The sequence below is a fragment of the Neovison vison genome, chromosome 2 (assembly GCF_020171115.1).
Source record: "Neovison vison isolate M4711 chromosome 2, ASM_NN_V1, whole genome shotgun sequence".
NCBI lineage: Eukaryota > Metazoa > Chordata > Mammalia > Carnivora > Mustelidae > Neogale > Neogale vison.
Window position 1 is genome coordinate 208,937,275 of NC_058092.1, and position 23,848 is coordinate 208,961,122.

Below are 23,848 nucleotides of genomic sequence, written 5' to 3' on the forward strand. Positions count from 1 at the left end.
AAAGCAGACTAAGTAAAATATTGGTCAACATCATCTTTTGATAATTTTGTAGTTTTATAAAACAAAGATCTGATTTCAGATCCAACTGGCTCTTCTCTAAAAACAAAACACCAAATTACTACCAGCTGACAGTTATTTGAAGTGCTTCCTCTGTGCCAAGCACTCTGCTCAGCAGGCTGTGTGGGTTATCCCAGTTAGCCCTTGTGTTATGAGGGGAAAACCTGAGGCTTGGGGAAGGAAGCAAGGTGGTCAAGGTCACAGCTCAAAGAGATAGACACGGGATTTGGGCCAGCAACCTGCCATCACACTTGAGCTCTCAGCCATATTTCTGTGCCTGTTTCCCATCTCTTCTGCCATTTAGGTGACACCCATTCTTTCTCTGGCCATGCCATGGGGATGAACATAAAAACCCCAGGCTCTTACAAGAGTCTTGCTTCTCCATGCTGTGGGGGATCTTGGTAGTTAAGGCTGTGTTCCCACACAGAGCGCTCAGCACATCAGTAACCAGACACCTAATGGTGAGGTCCAAAGTGGGCTCCAGGGCCCAGATTTTTGTCTTTAATAAACAATCACAGAATACTAGAATGGCATTAAAGGTCCTTACCAGATGTCTAAGTCCCTCTATAACATCTCAATGCACAACTGTTTAGACCCCATTTGAACGTTTCTCACAACCTGTAATATCCCACTGTATAATGCAATCTCCCTGTATTTTTAGACAGCTCTAGTTAATAAAAAGTTCGTGTTTTCAGAGATTTAAAATCTACTACTCTGTAAGTTCCACCTGAAATTTTTGATCTGGCTCTCTTGGACAACACAACTGTGCAAATGCTTGAAGGCAACTGTCACATCACTCTTCCCTAGTATTGTGGTGAGGAGCTTATGCACTTTTGGAGGTAGCAAAAGTCTCAAATAATATAGCCAATGGGTGACCAGAACTTTGGTTTTCATTGGAGAAGACATGCACAGAGAAATGTTTCTTCATAGTTAAGAGCACAGGCGTTAAAAGCAGACAAATCTGAGTTTAAGTTCTAGCTTGATCATTTCCTACCTATAACTATATACTCGCTCTGCAACCTTGATAAAGGTGTTTACCTCAGTGGAGATGCTAGTACCTACCAGACGGTGATATTATGAGGATTCAGTCAGCTAAGGCTTGTAAGTTCTTGCCTTGATCACATAGTAGATGTGAGAAATGAGATCTATAAAGTATATTGATGAGAGACACTAGTTTTACTTTGCATATAAGTTATGAAAATGTCTTTTTATGGCAGTAATTCTTACCTGAAGATCATCCCATTCCATCCCAAAAGATCACTATTAGAGTTACATAATAGACTATTCTCCAGGCAACCTTAGTTCACTGAGAAAACTGAAATATGTAATATCTGGAGTCTGAAGACCTGAGTTTAAGACCTGGTTCTGCCTCTTACTCTGTGATCTTGAGTAAGTTGACTGAGCCTTGGTTTCCTCACTTACAAAATGCACCAACATAGCTAAAATGTCCATAATGAACTACTGTGGAGCAATTAGAGGTAACAGATTAGAACACAGAATAATGTGGAGGGATGTGATCCACTTTTTTGAGTGAAAAAGTGATCAGCAGAATGAGAAATTTAACAGTGCCACTTACATAAAATCAAAACAACTATACAAAACATATAACACCCATGGAAACTATAGAAATCCAAAGCATTATAATGACTGCCTAAGAGAATGCAAGCAAGTTGGAAGAGAATGTAAGCAAGAATGCAAAAAGGAATAAAAAATAAAGACAAGAGGGGCCTAAATGAATGAATGACTAATTAATGGATAGACAGATGCTAACATGGGAGTAAAAATGCTTCCCTATCTTCCTCATGAGGTTATTCTAAGGATCTGGTAAGATAATGCACAGGGAAGCAAAGTTAATTTACTGTTTCCATTATGATTTCCACATTGAACAAATGAGCTAGTCAGAGATAAACACTCTTCATTCCTCTTCAGCAGGAAGCTGTCAGCAGGGCAGAGCCCAGGAAACCTTGCCCTGAATGAGAATCTTCTAGTATAATGACATCAGAACTCTTCATGAAGGAGGGCAGGCTCTCCCTCACTTCTGGAGACACTGCTTGATGGCACAGACAGAAGCCTCAGATGCCTCTTCCCACGAATCCTTTGCAAATGGTCCACTTGGGCCCTCGAAAGAAGAGGCCCAGGCAAATGGGTGCCTCGGTGGTCTGTCCTCCTCATGACATCAAATTTCAGGATTTGGTCCTCTATATTTTGGAGAAGAAAATGGGAACCACTCGTAGAGCCTTCCTCATGGCGCTGGCACGAAGGAAAGGATTCAGAGTTGAAGATGAGCTCAGGTAGGACATCACCGATTTCACTTTGTGAATAAGCAGGGCTTTTGTAAACAGCTTCTTTGCAACCCAAGGAAATTATGGTTTCTTCCACATACAGAAAAGGTGATACTCCCACTGGGAAAATGGGTTTGAAATCAAAGAACACATTTGAGCCAACTAATTAAGGGCGATAAGATGAGTGTGGACTGATACAATTATACTAAAACTTGTTGGCACCAAAAGATAGGGTTTGGGGGGTTTTTGTTTGGTTGCTTGTTTTGTTTTGCCTTTCACCATTATGACATGAGTTTTCCAGGAATGATGAAAGAAACTTAATTGGAAAATTTAATGCTGAAACCACTCAATTTTGTTCCTGACTAAACTGGACAAAACCCCACTGAGTTCAATAAAAAAATTTCAGCTACTCTGAGGCAGAAAGAATAGTTTGGGTTCTTGGCAATTAAACTAAATCCCTGACTGTGCTGAGGTGACCAGTGTCTGTGATGGGTTAGGATGAGAGACTGTTGCTGGCTCTCCACAGGCACCCAAATGTGACCTTGATCATGCTTTTCCAATGAGCTGTCCCAGTGGGGTTCACAGGGGAAGGAGCACTGATTAAAGATTCAAGGACAGCTCTGTCCAGGGCTGGTAGTCATGGTGCTGAGTGACGAGGTCAGAGCACAGACAAAGGGGCAACTGAAGCCACCTCTTGGACCCCCTAGACTCATTCACGCACAACCCCACTCATCCCAGCAATTAGTCTTGTTGTTTTTCTCACTGTTAAATTAGCTCTTTGCAGAACAGCCAGAGGCTTGCAATGGATAAAGGATAATCAAAGCAACTGGCTGGCTTTGATTGTCCAAGGAAGAGACTGACCACAACTTTCTCAGGAAAAACTGTGAGAATTCTATGTGAAAATAATTTTATTTTAAAAATAGTCTTTGATATTCAAAAATAAAATTAACAAGCATTTCCTGCTGAAGAAATGCCAACTTCAAATTGCTAGAGAAACGTGTCAAAAGTCAATAATAAGATATGAATGATTTGCAAAATATTCATAATTCATATGAAGATTCAAGATCACAGTAACATTTTATTTATTTATTTATTTTTACTAAAATGCCCTAATCAGAAATTCCCGGGTCTCCCATGGTCTCTCCCTCCATCTGGTTTTTCTTGGTGTGTTCTCCTTTCCCCACCTCTGCCTCTTTTTTTCATTTTAACCCCTATCTCATTTAGGATGTTAAGCCCCAAATCATAACATCCCTTCTGTGGAATTGTAGATTTCACCTGCTAAGTCTACCTAATCTTACAGACTTACATAAAATGTTGGAATTAGGGGAAGAAAAGATGATGTAGGTAAAGAGGCTCAAACCCAGAATTTTAAAAAAGGAAATTTAAAAAGAAGAAATGAAAAGCCTCAGCAAATATGGAACTATTTTTTGTGGTAAAGAAATCTGACAAGGGCCAGACAGGAAAGCGACAGCCAGATGGTCAAGGTACCACTTACATAGAAAGCTCTCAGTTGAAAAGCTCTTGTCCACACCTCCAGCAAGGGCTGACTAGTTACAGGCGCAGTTACAAGTATAGACACGGTGGCTGAGGCAGGTACTTGGAGAGACACAGGAGGCAAGTTTCTTCTTTTGGCCACAGAGCCAGAGAGGCAGCTCTGTGCATCTGATGCCCGCTGCCAAGGACCAAGCCCAGGGCTCAGGCTACAGAGGAAAGTGGTGCATGGTGAGCAAACGGCTCCCATGTATATGATGGTGGCAAAGCTCCCAGGCTGACAGCCCAGAAGACACGTTAAATACAAATGTGTGTGATGGCTCAAAAAGAAACCACAGGAAGTAGAAGTCCCAGCTCTCAAACGGAATTTCTGTGCACAAATACATAGTCTTTCATTGGAAAGGGCACTAGAAATTGTGGTAGGGAAAAGTTTTGAGATCAGAAGTCTAGAGATCCCCAGTTCTGGCTCTGACCCTTCCCGGCCATGAAGTGTGGAGCCAGACCCTCTCCCCACTCTATGAACTTAGCTTCCTGAAAAATGGTTTGTTCTCTCTGAGATAATCACCAAATGTGATGATGGACATCAGTGTGCTCTGGTAACTTAAAAAACAGTTACACAGATGTAAAGTGTGATCGTCCTATTGTTAATAAGCTGGATCCACTGACCCTTACAGCAAAACCCTAATGAGAGGATTCTGTTTCCACAATATGGACTGGGCCAAATGATAAAAACAAACATAACAAAGACAGGAAACCTAACAAACCTATCAAAATAATTTAAGTGGTTATTTTGATAAGAAAGGGGTTATTAGGAAGGGATTATGGTTGCTTTTATTCTCTGTGTTTTCCAATTTTTTTTACAATAGTATGTATTTTAAATAAAAATGAAGAAAGTTGATATCTAAAAGAAAGGAAACTTCTCAATAACGAAGACTATCCCTTCCTTTTCTAGTATATAAGATTCAAAAAAAGAGGAGCTAAAAACATATATATGCTCTGAAAAGAGGTAGCAATCTCCATAGTTTCTAGTACATTCTTGGCTGCCAGGAGGATTACATATGAGGAAAAAAATCTGACACCTACTTTAGCTGGATCTGAACCCATAGCTTAGAAATGGCATATCTGAACCCACTGACCTATCTGGAGCTATTTCATTCTCCAGCATATGTGCCCTGTATCCTTATATTTGGAATTGGTTTCACTTATATTATATGTTATATTAATGTTATATTTCAGAAGACATGCTGGTCAATGGCCCATAGGAAGTTGGGTTTTACAATAGAAATCAGGGGAGATGTCAAGTGATTTGGGGCATTTTGCACATTCATGAAAATGATAATGAATTTTATTCCATGACTAACATTCTAAATTTTAGAGCAACTTCATAATCCTCAAATTATCTAGGTCAAGCCAGAGGAGGATGAGAATCTAGTGCCTGTCATGTTCTTATTTCATTCCTGGTTTCAGTACTTTGAGCTATTTTAAAACTCTGTCATCGACCCTCCTCTATGAACACAATAGTGAATCCACTATGTCTTGACCTAAACCGCTGATGTCGAAGAAGAAAGAGCTATGGCTAGAAAGGGTCGCACCCAGGGTGCCTCCCCTCAGCAGCCTAACACTCGCTCGGTTCCACTGTTGGAGCAGTAGAAACCCAGTGGATGATGCTTTTGTCCTGCTCAAACCTCCTTAATTCACCCACAAGGATATCTTTGGAACATATTGTCTGATGCAAGATGCAACCCAACCTTGAATCCCTTCTCCCTACACTTCCCTGCGTCTAAGACCTAGACCCCTGGAAACCCTCCCAGAGGACAGAACTTCCTTCCCAGTACCTGGATGTAATCCATGGTACAGGGCTGGCCACAGCTCTGCCACTTGGCTTTAATACTAACCTCATCCAATTCCTCCTCACTGACTCCACAAGGGCAAGGGCATCATGGGGGCCATCCTGTAGAGCTTACCCTCAGACCTTTGACATTTTTCTTCTACAGAGTAGCTTCAGGAAATATTTGCTCCAAGAATGATTTATCTGGTGAATACAAAACCAGCCAAGGGAACTTGTGATTACCAAGATTAGTTTTTGTAATTAAAATTTTTTTCTATGATGCACCAGTATCACTTTTGTAATCAGCAAAATAATAAAGACTTTATAAATTCGAGAACATGCATTGTAAGTTCTAGTCCTTCTCCGGTCCAAATTACTTCACATTTCAAAATCTGTGGACTCTCAGTTAATGTTCATAATCTCATTCAAGGTGTAACCAAAAAAAATCAAGGCAAGACCCTTTGTTTTTAGATATGTCAGAGCTGGAAATAGAAAACTACCTACTGGTGGTAGTTTAAGTGTGAGATAAAACCAAATAAAACTCTTTATTTTTCTATGTCAGGGACTCTGAAACAGATCAGTTGCTAAGGGAGGCAGGAGGGTTTTTAAATAGTAAACAGCTCAGTTTAACTGTAAATTATTGTTTAAAATTACCATTTACAGGATAAGCCCTACATCAGATGGGAAGAATTGGGGATGACCTCTCTAGGGGGAAAAAAACCATTTTAAAGACAAAGATAAAAGCAGGTGACCACCCGGGAAGGCTGGAGAAGTCAGATAGGGGGTCAGTCTGTCTCCAGGCAAAGAAAGGTGGCTGTCTCTTTCTTCATGAAGAATTTTTCTTTTTCTTTTTTTTCAAGATTTTATTTATTTATTTGACAGACAGAAATCACAAGTAGGCAGAGAGGCACGCACAGAGAGAAGGGGAGGCAGGCTCCCTGCCAAGCAGAGAGCCCGACGCGGGGCTCGATCCCAGGGTCCTGGGATCATGACCCGAGCCGAAGGCAGAGGCTTTAACCAACTGAGCCACCCAGGCGCCCCCATGAAGAATTTTTCTAATTGTACTGTGAGGAAGGACCAACTAGGAAAAGAAAGACAGGAACAGTGAAGATACAGTTATCAGAAGAAAAAAAAAAGCAGAACCAAAATGGGTGAATTAATTCTATTAACTCAGGGCTTTCTGGACATCTGAATGCCACAGTCACAATTTTTATACTATCTTTTACTGCATGTGTTATTATATACTTACTATGTCTCCTTCAATTGTCTCTAAGATGAATTGTTAAAAATAACTTAACCTTGTCTAAGGAATCATATAAAAACCGTGAAACCCATAAAAACCATGGGTCTGATATGCATCATTTTAACGTGTAGGTATAAATACATATGCCTTTTTAGTGTTCTGCTATGTACCTGCTAAAGCTATCTCACATACCTACAGAGGAATGAGTACTATGTTGGAAACATGGGTGCCATTGAGCCCTAGGTGCAGTGTGGGGGCCACTCAAGATTTTTCTCTACGGCAGCACTTCTCAAAGTATACTTTTTGGGCTGTGGGGTAGTTTGGAAATACGGTTGCTCCCAAGAAGAGGCAAGGACTAGTCTCTGTTCCCTTGCATTTGGGAGGGCTTGTGACTACTTCACCCAATAGAGTGACACTATGTGACTTTTGATGCTGGGTCATAAGGGGCCCTGGGGCTTCTGCTGTTCCCTGGATCTCACAGCCTCGCATAAGATGTTTGAGTCCCTCTGAGAGAGGACACATGAAGGTGTTTAGGTTGACGATGCACGAACCCAGTCTCCCTGCCATCCTCACCAATGTGCAGGCACACTGAGCCATTTGGCAGGTCACACTCCCATGGGCACCATACCCAACAGCTGCCTGAATTCTTGACCCACAAAATTATGAGATATAATAAAATTGTTGCTCTTTTTAAGCCATTTTGGGAGAGCTGGTTATGCACCAATGAATAACTAGAACTGACTACATGAGAATTACCAAAGGAGCATATTCCTAGGCTCTAGGTAAGACTTACTGAATTAGAATCTGCTAATAGGGTCCAGGCACCTGGATTTTAACCCAGCTTCTTGGGTGTCTCTGGTAGACACTAGAGTTTATTTCCCTTAGAGCTACTGATTAATCCATTTATTCATTCATTCCACCAATGGTCTATCTATTCACTGTTGCTCTGAATCTGGCCATGTGCTGGGCACCAGGTATAATTATCATCTAGACAATAACTAAGCAGATGATAACATTGTCCCTGCCCTCAGGGACACCAAGGGCCAAGCCAAGCACATTTCAGTTGAGCACTAGTTGAAAGAGAAGACTCATTTTCATTATGAGAAGCTGAGGGACAAATCCTACTTCAGAATTGTTATAATTGATTCAAGCCCTCTTAAACCTAATCCAAGACATCAGTAATTGGCCCTGGCTAAGAAACTAGGTGCATTTGGGGCACCTGGGTGGCTCAGTCGGATAAATGTAGCTCAGGCCATGATCCCAGGGTCCTAGGATCAGAGTCCAGGGATCAGGCCCCAGTTGGGCTCTCTGCTCAGTGGGGAGTCTGCTTCTCCCTCTGAGGTTCTCCCCTCTCCTGCTCTCTCTTTCTCACTCTCTCTCTCAAATAAATAAATAAAATCTTAAAAAAAGAAAGAAAGAACAAAAAAACTAGGTGCACTTAAAGAAATCCACTGACATTTCAGGAACAGTCATCTCCACAGCACCCTGGGGTCTTTGGGAGAAGTTTGGGGCTGCTGCCTGGGGTACTGTCTCTTTTAGTATAAGGAAAGAACTGAGGACTCCAGGGCCAAGGCAGTTACCACCTCAGCCCCAGACCCAGATTTTGCCCTTAAAAATGACATTCATGTGTATTTTTCCCCCTAAGTAGAAAGTGATGATAGATGGTTCATGACAGAAAGTGGGAAAATATAGGAAAAAAAAACTTAAAACAAACAACACCTCACTCAGGGGTCTAACCACAGTCTAGTAGAACGTTAAGAGTTTGCTTGAGTCATGCACAGCTGGGTTTGAATCCTGGCTTCACAGAGCCTCCACAAGCCTTGGTTTTCTCATCTGAAATGATATTGCCCACCTCATAAGACTTGCGAAGACTGAGTAAGAATAAACGTACGTGTGTGTGTGTGTGTGTGTGTGTGTGTGTGTGTGTGTGTATTTTTTCCTAACAGTCTGGAGTACTGTGGAATATTCTTCTCTGGTCTTTTCTTCTGGGTACACCTGTATGTTATAATGTTGGTGGATCCTTATGTAGCATCCCCACACGTCCCCAGGCATTCTGGCTACTCTGCTAGAGGCAGGGATGGGTCCAGAGACATCCCCAGCGAAGAGAGAGCAGTGGTGGGGCAGGGGAGGTAAGAGTGGATGGCGAGGGGCCTGAATTTGGAAGATGACCACCAGGGCTCCCCTTCAGCACTTTTGCCTCTCTGTGAGGTTTAGGTAAAATTCACCTAAAATTCAGAGCTCAGAGAACCTGACAGCCTCCGTGTGGCTTCTCCATCTTGGTGTGTAGCTATGGCAACTATTCTTTCAGATTTCCTGGGACAGCTGTCCATGTCTCACTGAAGTCCACATGCTATTGGACATAAAATACCAACAACAAATTCCATTTGGCAGCAGCAGGGACAGTATGGTCAACAGAAAGTGTTACTGGACCTCTGTTTCTGCGTTTTGGAGAGAATCAGGGTTTTTGATGATGATGATTCCCTTCCAGATGTTCTTCCTTCTGTGGAAAGGTGCAGCACTCTCCACTGCTGTGGAAGAAGCACAAAGTCACAGGGGGCAGCTCAGTGTAGCCCCGCACACAGGCTGTGGATCAGCACAGAATGGGGACTGAACCCCTGCTTCAGCAGTTATCAGCTGGGTGAACTTTTAATGTCTCCAAGGTCTCTTTTCTCATAGTGTTACTGACTGTTAGATGAGAGAATGCATGAGATACACCTACCATAGGGTCTGGCACATAGTGATAGTCCCATATTATTAATATTTCCAACACTGGCATGGTCAGAGCAGAGAGAAAATTACTCTAGCAGCAAACAGACAAAAAGCCACCAGAACATGACACTAAGAAATTGTCGGCAGAACACATGGGAGGCAGTGGCTTTCCTTAGTGCTGTTGCTAAGGGCTCAGAACTGAAAGTGAGCAAAGGGCACAGAGACTGTGCATGGTCTGCAAAGGACGCAGGATGAGCCTGGGGCAGGAAGCACATCGTAGGCTAGATGCAGCTGGCCCGCGGGAGCCAAACTCAGGTAACTCAAGAAGACAGGGGATGGAGACTGGCTAGAGCAGATTATTCTCCAGACCATGTTTCTTAAGTTACTTGTGGTAAAGAACCAGTTTTCAAAAACTTTTAATGATCAATGCTTTCATCAAAAAACAACCTATAAGAAGCTACTATGATAGTGCTAAATTACAATGAAACTTCCTAAATGCTGACTTTCAATTTCTGTGTTTACTGTGTGGGAACCAGGCATAAGCAGTGCCGAACTCTGGGTAGCCCTGTGTGGATGGCAGAAAAGGTCCTGTTTGATTTTGTGTGTGCTCTATTATTGCCCCCGTTGTTGCTGTTTGGTTTTGTTTGCTAACTGCTTAGCGAGACGGGGTTGGAAGTTCAATCAGAGTCTTCTTCCATAGGGTGTATGGCTGGTTTGTTTGGAAATGTGCTTAGATGAATGCTGTGAAAAATTATGTGGTCCTCATCCAATAGTGTGAGCTCAGACATTGCCACACTGCCCCAGGGATAGCCACAGTGGGGGTGGGGATAGCAGGAGAGTGGATGGGAAGGGGCTTGAATTTGGAAGCTGAGCCCCAGAGCTCCCCCTCAGCATATCCTTCTACCCTGAAGTTAAGACAGAACCTTAATACTAATTATAATACAAATACTATAATTAATGATAATATAATAATAAAGTTTCCTCCAAAGGTCAGAAGTCTAGATGGAATCACACCTCCTGTGTACCTCTATTAACCCTTCTGTTGTCTTCTTAAAGTCTGCACATAAAGAACTTTTCAAGAAGCTTATTAAGAGTCACTTTTGGAATGATGAGGACCTAGAACAGGATGCAGTGAGCTGTCTCCCCCCACTCTTGACAGATGTGGTTTCACCATGAAGAACTTCTGCTTTGGCCCCTGTGCCTCCTGCCATCCAGATGGCTCCGCTCTGGCCTCCAGCCCCAGTTCTCTCCCAGGCCAGCCTCACATCTCCACTGACAACCGGACATTCTCACTAGGACCTCTTGCCTCCCTTCACATGCAGCATGCCTGAAACAAATTTCATTTCCACTCCCCACCCAAACACACTTCTTAAATCCCTATTTCTACCAAAAACACTTTTACTGTACTTTGATAGACAGAGGAAAGTAGTATTTTCTCTCTGCTTCAGCTGCTGGAGGGGAACTAATGCCAGAGGCCCCTCCTATGTCTCCTCTGCCTTCCTTCCTGGTGCTACAGGAGCCAGACTGGGTGAGAATCATCTCACATGTGGTCATGATTTCATTTTTCTTCTTCTTCTTTTTTTTTTTTTTACAATTTTATTTATTTATTTGACAGAGAGAGCACAAGCAGGCAGAGTGGCAGGCAGAGGGAGAAGGAGAAGCAGGATCCACGCTGAGCAAGAAGCCCAACACGGGGCTAGACCCCAGGTCCCTGGGATCGTGACCTGAGCCAAAGGCAGTTGCTTAACCAAGCCACCCAGGCACCCCTCATGATTTCATTCTAAGCAGCTCCCAACCCTTCCCACCCATCACTCTCCCCTCCAAATTACTGTGTGGACCAGATTAGCCTTTTTCTTTTTCTTTTTTTTTTTTTAAGATTTTTTAAAAAATTTATTTATTTGACATGGAGAGAGACATAAGCAGGGGGAGTTGGGGAGGGAGAAGCAGGCTTCACGCTGAGTGGAGAGCCCAATGTGGGGCTCGATCCCAGGACCCTGGGATCATGACCTGAGCGGAAGGCAGATGCTTAACAACTAAGCCACCCAGGTGCCCCCAGATTAGTCTTTTAAAATGACATACTGAGGCTATGCATGATCTGCTCACGAAATCCTTCACTGGTTCCACAACCCCAGAAAATGATATGCAACCTCCTCAACCAGGCTTCTAAGACCTTCTATAACATGGTTGTCCTAACTGACTCAGCCATGTATACAACTACTTCCCAACATAAACTCTTCACTCTGGTCCAGACAATTCTCTTACTTTCCTTCTGGTCTCTGAATCTTTTCTTCCAGGAGGGCCTGAAGTTCTGCCTTCCAGGCCCCTATTCCTCCCCATCCATCCAGACTAGACACAAACCTCTCCTTCCACAAAGCCATCCTGCCTCTACCAGCTCACATCAGCTCTTCTCCTTCTCTGCATACCACTTGCAGATGTTGTCCAAGCCTCATGTCTTGTCATATTATTAACTGTCTGCTTCACATAAGATACTAATATCCAGAAACTTCCCTTTTCTTCTTTGGTATCCAACTTCCTACCACACCATCACAAGGAACCTACAGCTGTGAATATAACAGTGAACCAAAAAACACCCAATGAATCCAAGAGTCAATTCATAAAAGGAGAAAGAGAAAGAGGAAGTCAAAGAAGAGAAGTGGGCAAGAGAAAAGAATTCTGTTTTTCTCTTGGATGCCTAGACATGCATCTTACTATCTCCCAGATTCATAGATTATTTGAATGGAAAAAGCCTTAAAAAACATTGGATCCAATGATATGATACTGACTGTGACAACTTTTTGAAAACCAGAAATAATATACTTGACCCAGAAAGAGACAATCAAAAAGGATAAATACCATTTACTCGCTGTGTGACCTTCAGATTTTCACGTAAACTCTGTTGTTCAGTTTCCCCATTTTTGAAGTATGAATAATGTTAACACTTCCTTGAGGAGCTTTGGGAGTATTAAATGAGATGATGGATGAAAGATACCAGGATTGTGCTGAAACATGGTACAGGCTCAGTGGTTACTGGGGGAAGCTTCCCACCTATCCTCCACCACTAGCCCGTGCTTTGACAAACATGGAAAGCAGTATTTCCTCAAAGCTGGTCACCATCTGTTAATGTGTTGTGAGATCAATTTAATGGGATGTTACAAACATATCTACATGTATCTCTTTCTATTTTAGGTCATGATATAAAATGTATTTCTCACTGCGGGTCAGATGGAAAGGCATCAGGATGAAGCCCTCTACAAATAAAAATGAAATGGCCCACCAAAGCCACACGAAGAGTGCTTTTTTACTAACAATTTCTTATCTTCCAACTTCTCTGGACTTTGGTTTTCCAAAGACCACAATCTTGTTAATGTTTTCTTAATGTAACATAGACCACTATGGCTACACTAATTAATACAGAATCCCTTCCGTGGAGGCCTAAATTCTCTGTGCCTATGGTCAGGTCTAGTATGCATTTTTCTTCGTTAGACAGAATGTTCCAAACACCCTGAGGTAAGAGGAGCACCCCTCACTTGAAATTCCCTTCAGCCCTTAATGCTGCCTTGCCTTCTGCAGTGATTCCATCACCCACATTGTGGCAGAAAACAACTCGGGCTCAGAGGTCCTGGAGTGGCTGCAGGGACAGAATCATAAAGCCAGCTCACAGCTAGAACTCCTTGATGTCTCCTGGCTGATAGAATCCATGGCAGCAGGAACACCAGTGGAGACGACAGGGAAACACCAGCTTGTAAGTGTAATGGTTGTGATTTTCTTTGCCCTTCACTTGAGGATTAGGAACATGGGCTGTAGTAATCAACAGACCTGGGTTAGATCCAGGTTTTCTGCTTACTCCCTGTGTGACCACGGGAAAGTGACTCACCTATCCTGAGTTTCCTTTTCCTCCTCTACAATATAAGATAGCAGTAAGACCTGCCTGACAAGATGGTTATGAGAACTAGAGTCACATAAGGCAAAGCCCTTACCACAGAGCCTGATCTACAGCACCCAATAGGGGTGCCTGGGTGGCTCAGTGGGTTAAAGCCTCTGTATTTGGCCCGGGTCATGATCCGAGGGTCCTGGGATCGAGCCCCGCATTGGGCGCTCTGCTCTGCGGAGAGCCTGCTTCCTCCTCTCTCTCTGCCTGCATCTCTGCCTACTTTGGATCTCTGTCTGTCAAATTAAAAAAAAAAAAGAAAGAAAGAAAGAAAAAGAAATACAGCATTCAATAAATGGTAGCTAGTTTTATGAATAAGACTATATACAAATATTTCAAAACGTGGAAGCCTTGATGTTCTGGTGGCCAGAAGAGCAGAGGGCACCTGTTTTTTTTTTTTTTTTCTTACTATTATCATTCATAAGGAAAAAAATAAGGAAAGTTGGACCCTTAATTCCAAGTCCTTCACTATTCATGTTAGAACTGTCTGGAAGGTTCAGACCATGACTATTTAAGTTCATGGAAAAGGAAAATGGTACTTAATTGATTGTTCTTTTTCATGTTTATTTTTAATGTTTAATTTTCAAAAATATTACATGTTAACAATAGCAAATCTGAATATTAGAGATGTGCATACCATAAACGTTGACTCTCCAATAATTTTATCATCTCTCCAGAGACAACTGCCATCAAACTGCTGTTAATTTTTTTCTTCATAATATCTATTATTATTACTATCAATTGTTATTAAAAATGGATGTTTGTGCATTTGTTTAGGTGAAAAGAGACTATTCAGCTAGTCCCAACCCAGAGCTCCAGAAGACTCCACCACTTGTTATAAAAAAGATCTCTCAATACGCATGTCAGAGAAGAACCACTTTAAACAACTATAACCAAATCTTCACGGTAAGGCGCTTTACAACATCCAGGGCAAATGAAGGGCATGCAGCTTCTTTCCACAGATTTACAAATCCAATAATGAAATCTGAAAAATCTAGGAATGTTCTCCCCCCACTCACTTACCCCCTTTGCCTGATCTCTAATTCCTCTTTTTGTCAAAAATGGATCTACTTCTGTCCTAGAAATGGACAAATACATTTGGAAATATATGTATATTTTTTAGAGATGATTTAAAATTACTATTTATTGAGAATTGACACTTTGGGGCACAACAGTTGTCAAACACAAGTATTTGAAAAACCGAATACTATAATTAGTCTAAAACATAGTTAGCGCAAGTTCCAAAGAAACAACAATAATGCATACACAGCCCTTCCTGGGCAGCCAAACAGAGACAGTAGCCTTTCTGATCTTGGGCAAGTCGCTTCTTTCTGAGCCATATCCATTCAACTATAAATCAGCTAGATTGTCTCTAAAGCCCCACCCAGTCCTGAAGTATGGCAATTGTGTTTCAAATGACCCTAACACACCCACAGCTGTTTGTCTCCCAGCCTAGAGAAAGTAGTCAAGTAGTTAAAACATGCAGTTAGTCTATCAAACACAAAATTCTCGTGTCTAGACTTCCAGCCCCACCTGTACAAGTTAGACCAGGGAACGGCAGTACTGGGCGTGAGAGCAGGATGCCACACAGCTACAGCTACTGAAATGCAAATGCGCCCTACTATAGACAACCTGCCCTGGGTCTGGGGCACTCTGATCACACCCCTTCTTTCATTCACTATGCCCATGGTAGGTGAGGACTGTGTTTTAAATACAAGCTAAGAGATGAAAGTGCCCAGTGATCAAGGCAGAATCCTGGCCACAGGCTGGTGGGGAAGTCTCCAGGGAAAGAGGGCAGCTTCTGACTAGTAATGACTAGTAGGATGCAGTGAGCATGAGATCGGGCTTTGCTTAAATCATTCCTGAATACCTAATTATCTAATGGCAGTGAACTGCAAAGTTTCCTTAGGAAGCGCTCTGTTTGTTTTTTTTGTTTGTTTGTTTGTTTTTGAGCTGTCTTTTCAATTCAACTCCTTTCATTAAAAGGTAGGGGTGCAAAGATATGGGAGAGCCAATCTCACCCTTCAGGAGGTATTTCGACACAAAAGAAGAGCAAGAGGCATTTGCAGGTGACTGCTAGCTAGTCCAGGGGCCAGAAACAGATGGTGGTTTGCTTACCTGGTTTCATTCTTTAGGATGCCTTTGAGGTACTGGCTGAAAACTATGAGTTCAGAGAAAATGAAGTCTTCTGCCTGGCATTTATGAGAGCAGCTTCCGTACTTAAATCCCTGCCATTCACAATCATCAGTATGAAGGACACAGAAGGAATTCCCTGCCTGGAGGACAAAGTGAAGTGTGTCATAGAGGTAAGGGTGAAATGTGATTTGTCCTATTTCCTAATATGTAGGGAAGAGGGGCAAGTAAATGCAGTTAACAGATTTTCCTGTCAACTGTGTAAATGTGGGATGAACAGACGAATAGATGGATGGATAGATAGACAGACAGAGAGATGGACAGACAGACTCCATACTCCAGTATTTTCACAGCTGGGGCCACATTGGGCAAAGGTAGTGGGAACAGAACTCTCCCATACTATCATTGATCACAGTAAAAGACTCAAGTGTCCTAAAAGCTGGACAGCAGGGGAAGGTCCGTCTTCAAACACAGGCTGTGGGAAGGACTGCAGTTCCTCTTACCGGATGCTGCCCTCCAGAATGATGGTAGGAGTGACCAGGCAGTTTACCTGATTCTGCCTCTCTCCCTGTGTGTTCCAACAAGAGAGCCAGGAATGGGGGATTATTTATGTAATAATAATGTTTAAGGATTCCCTAGCAAAGTTGGCCATCCACGAGTAAGTTTCAATAAAGTTAAGTGCAAGGTAAAGTATTCAAGGAAAATCATCTCAATTCTATTTAGAGCTAGACGTCCTAAGAGCTTGAATTTGGATTGGTTTTTCAATGGTTCCAAAATTAACCTGCTCAGGTGATAAGTCCTTTTGTCTCAGCTAGTTCATAGCCATTGAAGAGAAAATTATTACAGACATTTAGGCATACTATTGGTGAACATTTTGGTTTGGTTTCTGTGGAATTGGACTCAGACCCTTCTGTGCCTTCATCCCTGACAAATATAAAGGAGTACTCAGAATGAGCTGAGATTTCTAAACTTACAGGAAGTCTCTTTATTTTGTCAAGATTGGCTAGGGAAACATTCTGAGGGAACAGGGATACATTTCCTGAACAATCAAGCTACTATATCTGGGAGTTTGAGATCCCTTGACTCTCTGATTTTTCACCATCACTACTGTAAAATATTTTTCAACCGTCCATGCAGGAAATTATTGAAGATGGAGAAAGTTCTGAAGTTAAAGCTGTGTTAAATGATGAACGATATCAGTCCTTCAAAGTAAGTAATTTTAGATGTATTTACTGAAAATTATATTTTTTTAAGATTTTATTTATTTGACAGAGATCACAAGTAGGCAGAGAGGCAGGCAGAGAGAGGAGAAAGCACGCTCCCCAAAGAGCAGAGAGCCCGACGCAGGGCTCCATCCCAGGACCCTGAGATCATGACCTGAGCCCAAGGCAGAGGCTTAACCCACTGAGCCACCCAGGCACTCCTTGAAAATGTTTTTTCCGGGCACCTGGGTGGCTCAGTGGGTTAAAGCCTCTGCCTTTGGCTCGGGTCATGATCTCAGTGTCCTGGGATCCAGCCCCACATCAGGCTCTCTGCTCAGCTGGGAGCCTGCTTCCTCCTCTCTCTCTGCCTGCCTCTCTGTCTACTTGTGATCTCTGTCTGTCAAATAAATAAATAAAATCTTAAAAAAAAGAAGAAGAAAATGTTTTTTCAGTTAAAACTATTCTCAGTTAATCCTTATTCTAAGTGGTTGTATCAGCTTGGGTTACCATGACAAAACGCCACAGGCTGGGTGGATTAAACAACAAATATTACTTTTCTTAGAGTCTGGAGCCTGGAAGCCCGAGAGCGAGTGCCAGCATGGTCAGGTTCGGGTTAGGGCTCTCTTCCTGGCTTGCAGATGGCCACCTTCTCAACGTGCCCTCACAAGACACACATGGAGAGGAAGTCCTGTGGGGCCTCTTTTTTGAAAAAAAAAAAAAAAAAAAAAAGATTACTTGTTCATTTATTTGAGAGAGACACAGCAATAGAGGGAACACAAGCAGGGGAGTAGGAGAGAGAGAAGCAGACTTCCTGCTCAACAGGGAGCCCAGTGTGGGCCTTGATCCCAGGACCAAGGGATCATGACCTGAGCTGAAGGTAGACGCTTAGCGCCCTTGTGGTGCCTCTTCTTATTAAGGCACTAGTCCCCTCATGAGGGCCCTACTGTCATGACCTCATATAAACCTAATCACCTCCTTAAGGCCTCATCTCCAAATACCACCACCAGGGCATTAGGGCTTCAACTAATGGATGGAGGGGGACACAATCAGTCCAAATTGTGGTCTAGGAAGCAGATGCCCAGATAAATACGGATGTATGAGCTTACTGCTATGCTGAGGTACAAATTATCTTCTAGCATCTATCACTCATGGGTACAAATATCATGGGGACACTGGGACCATGGGACAAAACAAATCTGCTGGTAAAGAGCAAACCTGTGTCAGAAGCTCCTCACTGCATCCTACTCTCCTGGAAGCAGGGCCTATTACCCCCCAGTGTGCCCCATCCTGGAGTTGCAGGTGACAGAGATTTCTGCTCAGCCCTTCGGTTCTGGGGTGAGGCACAGGCCTAAAGGTGCTTGTAGGCAGGAGCCAAAGCTAAGAGTACAGGCAGCCTGGATTCAAGTTTGGGCTATCAGCTGGGCGACAGTCAGGAATGCATACAACCTACATGAGCATCCCTCTTAAAATATGCAGAGCATGAGTGAGTGTAAGGGACCCTGGGCCAAGAGGAGTGCCCAACAGAGGAAGCTGCTGTCACTCATGGACTGCATAGGCAAGCAACCATCAGAGTACACAGAAGCCTGGGCAGGTGCCAGGCTCCGCCTCCTCACTTCTGTTCCCTTTCATAACACATGTCAGGAGAGGACCCTCCTGAAACTTAAAGCTCTTAAAACTTTGCCCAAAGTTACCATCACCCACCAGCTTGTCATATTCAGGAGAAACTGGGTCAGAAATTTCCTTATGTGCTTTCCTAATCCCTTGACCTTGAAAAGTGTTGCTTCATTGTCATAGTGGTCATTTCAGAAACTAAAGGCATGCCTTACCCTCTGTTTCAGCTCTTTACTTCTGTATTTGGAGTGGGACTGAAGACTTCTGAGAAATGGTTCAGAATGGGTTACAGAACTCTGAATAAAATAAAGCTGGACAAAACCCTGAAATTCACACCAATGCAGAAAGCAGGTAAACTGTCCTGCCTACAGATCTCCTGCTGTGGTCAGGGGCTCATCAGGTGGTGGTAGAGCTAAGTCAGCTGAACTTCAACTCCAATGCTGGTAACCTGGGTCACTTGTTTGCTCTCTTTTTTTTGTACTTGGTTAAAAGCACAAGCTTTTGGAATCGGACAGACCTGGATCCAAATCCTGGCTCCAACACTGGGCGGCTGCATGATCTTGAGCAAGCCTGTTCAAGTTTCTAAGCCTAAGCTACCATGTCTATAACAGGGGGGTAACATTGCTAGTAAATGGGAAATAAATCAGATCATGCTTAAGGTGTGGGAGTGGAGTCAAGGGCAGAAAATGGATGTAAAGATAGAGGAGTAAAAAATATTTGAGCAAACCAAGAGTCATTGCTGGCACAAATGTGGATCTGCTTTAGAAACCACAAGACACCAGTAAATAGAAGGAAAAGTGTGCAAATCTAGACAGATGGTTGATCTAACCGCTTAGGACCCACCAGCTTGAGAAGACAAGACTATGGTGAGACAGCTGAAGGCTGGCAGGACTTCCTACAGGTTGAAGGTGGTGGCTTGGGTGTTTCCATTTATGGAGGGCTGTAGTACACTTTTTTAAATGAAGAAATGCAAATAAGGCCCAAAAAGATGTACGTGTTTTAAACATTTACTTTCAACATGTAATAGAAATACGATAAAACTGCAATCGGAGAGAGCAAGCCACATCCAGCAGTGTTGAGTATAGCCATCCTGTAGTATATTACATCCCTGGTACTTATTTCTCTTGTAACCGGAAGTTCATACTTTTTTGACCACCTTCTTGCAATTCCTCCACCACTCACCCTCATCTCCGATAACCACAAATCTGATTTCTCTTCTACAAGTTTTTGGTTTTAGATTTCACACTTAAGTGAGATTATAGAATATTTGTCTTTCTCTTGACTTATTTCACTTAACATTATGTCCTCAAGATACATCCATATAGTTGCAAATGGCAGGATATCCTCACTTCCGTGGTTGAATAATATTCATACAAACACACACACCCACAACTCCTTTATCCATCCACTGTTGTTAGGTTGTTTCCTAAGACAGCAGTCTTAGCTATTGTGAATAACACTGCTGTGAACATGGCGCTGCGTGAATCCCTTTGACATAGCATTTTCATTTCCTTCAGGTGTATTCCCAGAATACAGAGACCTATCCACCTGGGTCCTAGAGTCCATGTTGTGAATATCAATCAGAAGCAGGACTGCTGGATTGCATACTCATTCTATTTTTAATTTTTGGAGGAAGCTCCCTCCACGGGTCTGTGGGACTAACCAAATCATTATCACAACTGTGTCTGAACTTCCATCCACCACTTTCCAACTCCGAATCTTCCCCTCCTAAATCTATATGCATTATCTTTCAAGATTCATAGGACACAGTTTATTGGTCAAGAAGGCTGGTTCCTCAGTAAGAAGTCCTACAGCTTGCTTTCCAGGTGGATATGAAATATAGGCTCTTTCTTCGCCAGGCAATTTTAAGTCTCTTTCTTACAAGTCAGAAAGCAGAGTCATCGTTACCATGAAAAATTCACAACCAAGAGTATAAAGAACACACTTGTCTCTGGGGAAAGAGTTTGGTGATGCCTGTGGTCATGTTTGCGCTATCTGGGGGCAGAATCCCCTCCCACAGAGGGGATCATGTCATGTGTCACTCTCTCCATTGACCTGCTCAATGGCCCCTCAGGATTCCTCTATTATGAAGACCTTGTCAGCTGTGTGACCAGGGCAGAAGCAGAGGCAGTTGGCATGCTGGTTAAAGAGGCCGTCTGGACATTTCTGCCTGAAGCCTTCGTCACCATGACAGGAGGATTCCGGAGGTAGATAATGAGAGCTCCTTTTGCCTCTCCTGCTCTAACACCTTCAGTGGCTCCCTATATTCAGAAGTTCAGGCTTCCGAGCATGGCACAAAGGCCTTTGGTGATCTGGTACCAGCCTGTCTCTGTGGTCTCATCTTTTGTACCTCACGTTCCCACCCCAGCAACCCCAAATGCCTTGTCTTTGCACACACAGAGCTGTTTCATGCCTCTATGACTCGCTCGTCAGTCCCTTCTGCTTGGACTAGCTTTCCTCAAATTGTCACCTGGCTGACTTCTCCTCATCTTTTAAGACTCAATTCAGATACCACCACCTCCTCCAGGCTCGACCAGACAGACTACCTCAGGGCTACCTGCCAAGTAATTTGTTTGTATACATCCTTTACCTCACTTAGTTTGTAGACATTAGTGCTCTGTGAGAACCAGGAGCCTGGCATAAAGCAGGTACTCAAGAAATATTGGCCAAATCAATGAGTAGAATGAACAAACTCTTCACAGAAACGTGTGCCTCGTTGGATGTTGAGGCCTCCTTCCCGAAAGAGATTCCTTGCCTCCCACCCCTCCACTCCTCCAGCTCTCCCTGTGGCCCTCTTACCTGCTTGCTTTTGGCCATCCTGGCAAGCCAAGTCTGAAGTGAGGGAGCAAGTGGGAGAGGAAGATCAAATCTAAGAAAATGCCTTCAGTCAATGTCCTAATTCTGAGAGTCCTCTCTTGTATCATAGTTCTTGGTTTGCTTGTCGCCATTCTCGTCTCTGTATGGACATGTGGGGGTGAGTGCAGAAGAAATCCTCTCCTTTGTTATTTTTTACCCACACATATGTAATCACATACGTACTATGTGAGATTTTTTTTCTGTCATAAAGTTATTCTATGAAGAGTAGAGTTGTACAACAAGGATATTTTTTAAAAATTTATCATATCCATTTTGTGATGCTCAAAGCTTGAGCACAGGACATAGAAACAAAGGTGACTTTTAAAAATTGGGAGCTAAAAAACTAATTCATTTCCATTTTATACTTTTTTGGTTCAGAGGTAAGAAGATTGGGCATGATGTAGATTTTTTAATTACCAGCCCCGGATCAACAGATGAAGACGAGGAACAACTTTTACCGAAAGTGATAAACTTATGGGAAAGGAAGGTAAGAAGAAGGATCAAAAGTAGATGTTTGGACACTCAAGCAGTCCATTAATACTACTGAATTTTGCATGCTTTTTGCCTCATAATTTTGTAATGACTATCTGATTGTCAATGATTTGCAGCAGCTTACACAATAGCACATGACACCCGATGAGACCTATCCACCTGGGTCCTAGAGTCCATGTTGTGAATATCAATCTTGCATATACAGACTTGTCTTGTTTCCAACGGGGCCAAGGGTGTGTATGTCTCTGTATTGGACGTTCAGGAGCATTACATCTCCGAAACAAATGGAGAGCATGCCACAGACCTGGGAAGTATGAGATGGCCAGCCCAGTTTAGGCATCGGGCAGGACTGCTGGGATTGGGATAGAAGCAGCCAGGAGGTGTCGCTGGTGCCTGGAACTCTCTTCTGTTCAACAACCACCTTGACTTTGTCCTGAGATGGGAAAAAAGAAACTCATGAAGACAAGATGAGCTCAGAAGCACCGACCCACTGAGGAGATGAGACTTCTCCTAGGCTTCCTATTGCCCAGCAGAGGAAGTGAAGGATGGGCAGCAGGGAGAGCCTCCTGCAGGGCCCTGACTGGTGCCCCACTCCAGTGAGAACTGTACTTCCCAAAGAGACCAGAGGGATCCACCCCAGGGACCTACAGGACTGGCGGGCTGACAAGCCTGGGGCTGGTATTTTTCTGGCCCAGATGCATCCTTCCTGAGCAAGCGGGTCCCTGCTGGGTGTGGGCCATGCTCCCTGATATGGCAGAAAGAGAGACACCTCAGATCAAGTGAAAATAAGAGTCAGAAACGCAACACCCTGGAACCAAGAGCGCAAGAAAGAAGGACCCAACAAGGGAACCAGATCCAAATTCATCTGTAAGGCCATCCCCAGCCCCCTCTGTCCTTCTCATAAGAGTGGATCCAGGGACCCTGAGAGTGATCCTCACAGGCCAAACCAGGAGAAGGCAGCATGAGAAGAGTCAGCCCCACCTACACGGGCCCCTCTGCTCTACTTGAGCAGGAAAGGTGGGACTCTCTCATAGATAGTACACTAAGTACACTGCATAGACAGTGCACTAAGGCCCTGGGTGGGGACTGCAAGGCCAGGGTTCCCTGTGAGGACCTATACAGCCTCGGTTTTTATTTATTTATTTATTTTTAAAAATATTTTATTTATTTGACAGACAGAGATCACAAGCAGGCAGAGAGGCAAGCAGAGAGAGAGGAGGAAGCAGGCTCCCTGCCAAGCAGAAAGCCTGATGTGGGGCTCAAACCCAGGACCCTGGGATCACGACCTCAGCTTAAGGCAGAGGCTTTCACCCACTGAGTCACCCAGGTGCCCCTCAGCCTCGGTTTTTAGACACCACCCGCCCCATGCCCTGAGGCTGTCCCGGACTAAGACAAGGATGGAGGAATGGGGACATGGGGACAAGGAGCCTTCCTTCCTCTTGTCTTTCCTCCGTTTGAGGCCGTCATATGTCTGCCCTCCAAGCAAAGAGATGGGCCAGCGGGTGGAGGCCAACATTAAGCCTGTGGGTTTTACTTAGGATGTTCAAAGGACAACCCTGCTGTTTACTGGCTGCATGACCTGGGGCGCTTTGAATCCTTCCTCATCTACGAAACAGGGATATCAAGGCTCCGCCATTTCATTAACGGGGAGGATGAATGGAGAATCAGATAAAGCACCTGACACAGTGACTAGTAAGGGCGAACGCCCGCTAAACACAGGCTGTCAGCGTGATCACGCCTGCGCAATTGTCCCTTGCGCTCTGCTGAGAGCCAGGCCCCGCGCCAGGTAAGGGGACCCGGAAGTAAGCGGGCGCGGCTGCTCTTCCCTCGCGGACAAACAGGCCTCCGGAAGCAGACACTGAGGGCCAGCTGGGTGTCCCAGGTTTGCCCGCATCCTCACAGCCTGGGACCTGTCCCTCCCACCCTGGCTGGGAACTCTGCGTGCGTTAACTTCCACCTCAACCTCGCTCCTCACTCCACACGCGTTCTTACCCCAACTCGCATTTTCCAGATTAT

The 23,848-nt window shown here is 43.7% G+C and overlaps 1 protein-coding gene across 1 annotated transcript in view; it reads left to right on the top strand.

Moving 5' to 3' along the window:
* The first annotated feature begins 2,133 nt into the window (after positions 1-2,133).
* The window catches only part of DNTT (DNA nucleotidylexotransferase), a 31,880-nt gene continuing 10,165 nt past the window's right edge, over positions 2,134-23,848 (top strand). The window contains exons 1-8 of the mRNA XM_044240224.1: positions 2,134-2,348; positions 13,181-13,352; positions 14,316-14,444; positions 15,674-15,844; positions 16,809-16,880; positions 18,712-18,835; positions 20,559-20,691; positions 21,719-21,827. Coding sequence (XP_044096159.1) covers positions 2,134-2,348; positions 13,181-13,352; positions 14,316-14,444; positions 15,674-15,844; positions 16,809-16,880; positions 18,712-18,835; positions 20,559-20,691; positions 21,719-21,827 — 1,125 coding nt within the window. The remainder of the gene's footprint in view (positions 2,349-13,180; positions 13,353-14,315; positions 14,445-15,673; positions 15,845-16,808; positions 16,881-18,711; positions 18,836-20,558; positions 20,692-21,718; positions 21,828-23,848) is intronic.